The sequence below is a fragment of the Sugiyamaella lignohabitans genome, chromosome A, assembly GCF_001640025.1.
Source record: "Sugiyamaella lignohabitans strain CBS 10342 chromosome A, complete sequence".
NCBI lineage: Eukaryota > Fungi > Ascomycota > Dipodascomycetes > Dipodascales > Trichomonascaceae > Sugiyamaella > Sugiyamaella lignohabitans.
Window position 1 is genome coordinate 177,173 of NC_031672.1, and position 1,933 is coordinate 179,105.

The 1,933-nt window shown below is 39.5% G+C and overlaps 1 protein-coding gene across 1 annotated transcript; it reads right to left on the reverse strand.

Moving 5' to 3' along the window:
* Window positions 1–544: 544 nt before the first annotated feature.
* AWJ20_55 (uncharacterized protein) lies at window positions 545–1,561 on the reverse strand (the record flags this gene model as incomplete). The annotated part of the gene is made up of 1 exon (XM_018882495.1): window positions 545–1,561. One exon carries the CDS (start codon window positions 1,559–1,561, stop codon window positions 545–547), a length of 1,017 nt encoding a protein of 338 aa, XP_018734308.1.
* Between the last annotated feature and the right edge of the window lie 372 nt (window positions 1,562–1,933).

The following is a 1,933-nucleotide window of genomic DNA, read 5'->3' on the forward strand; positions in this document are numbered from 1 at the left end:
TTTAGCACGGGCTTAATTGGTATTGGCTCGCTGATTTACGACTTGAAAGTTTCCGAAAAGACTGAAGAAAATGAAACAGATGAAGAACTCCAAGAATTAAATGATCTTGATGAGCCCCAAGAAATGGCAGTTTATAGCCAAAGGGTAGGGCAAAATAATAATACTGCAGCTCAAGTAGAAAGTGAAAGTGGAAAACAGAAAGAAGGATCTGAATTGACAAAAGAAGAACAGACCGCTGATCCCCAGAAACCAGAAGAGGACGTAACGAATGGCGAACAGGTATCAAATCCCTGACCTGAATCAACTGGTCAGCCTGGATAGCACCACCTAAACACGCAGGCTTAGTTGATAATCAGATACAACTCACAGCTCATTTTATTATTTTGCCAAGCAGTAGCACCAAGCAACTCACAGATTTTATTGAATCTCGCTATATACCCTCTGTACATCTTTAATTATTGGTCAATTGATTCGGCCGATTTTGCATAAATAAGTGTAATAACTATACCAAGCATGAATATATACCATTTTACAAAAAAAAGTCTCAGTCAAAATCTAAAGACTCATGGATATTTTTAAAAGTCTCACTTTGCTCAGACATGCCCATATTCCTGTACATAATGTAAAGATTGTTAGCTACCATTTTTGCACAAAGTCGACATTCCACCACGCCATGACTTCTTGGAAACGACTCATAATAACTTCCTTCTCCCCAAATCACGGCATCCTGTTTTTTCCCTAATTTCCACAATATCTCTGATATATAACTCATAATAATTGCCTCATTACATTTGACATCAAAGTTTTGCAAATGTAAATCTAACGGCACACCTGATCCTGACTGATTGATGAATACGTCTTTGGCGTTACGTAGAGCTCTTAAGCTCGCTAAAAATGATGAAAATGCACATTGGTATCTTTTCTGTTTCACATATAATTTTCCTAGCTCTATCAGGGGTGCCATTTGATAGTCATTTGCAACAATGTTTTCAGGCAGGACGACTGGAGATGGTCCAGTCGCCAAATATTGAAGAATTGGTGCTGATGCAACTTCCTTCAGACTCTCTACAAATAGCTTTTCACTCTCTGAAAATTTATTACTCTCCAAAGAATATTGCCCAAGCTGGATAGCAGCTTTAGATCTAACATGCGGTGTTCCCACGGGCATCGAATATCCCGCTTCTAATGCTTCTCGGGCTTCTTGTCTGTGGTTTAACATCTCTTGAACAAGACCAAACCGTATTAGAAGATCGGCATAACCAGTAAGCCATTGTTTTGACTTCGTACTAATATCAGTTTGCTTGTCTTTACCAAGGAGAACATCAATGGCCTGTTGATAGTACTTTGCTGCCTGTTCAATGTTTTGAGCTTGTTCGCTATCTACACCCGCTTGAACCAGAAGTTTCGTTTGAAAAGTCCACTCAGAAGGAATAGGTTGAATGGCCTGGATTTTGCGAAATGAATAAAACTGCAAGCCTGCAATACCACCCACGGTAAGTGCCAGACCAAGAACTGTTCCTATAAAAATGGCACGGGATGCTTGACATGTTAGTACATACATAGACTTATGATGAATACTTATCGTTCTCCCGTTTACTTCTAAACGTGGCAGCCATTACTCTAAAATATTCTCTATTGTAGATCAAGACAAACTGACTACAAGATCAGTCTGATATAGATCAGGGGAAATCAACAGTTCAACTTACATCTATAAATGGCATTTCCCACTGTAACTTTGCGATAATGCCTCACCGATATTGCTGGGCTAAACGTCCGAGGTAAAAGACAATTCTTTCCTACAATACCGCATTGCCGGATCGAGATCCTTGTCCTCAGAGACATTGCTCTCTTTATTTGACCCGAGAAATTAACAGATAAATATATCCTACTCTGGATTGATCGGCTCTGCAATGAGAGTTTGTTGCAGGAAGTT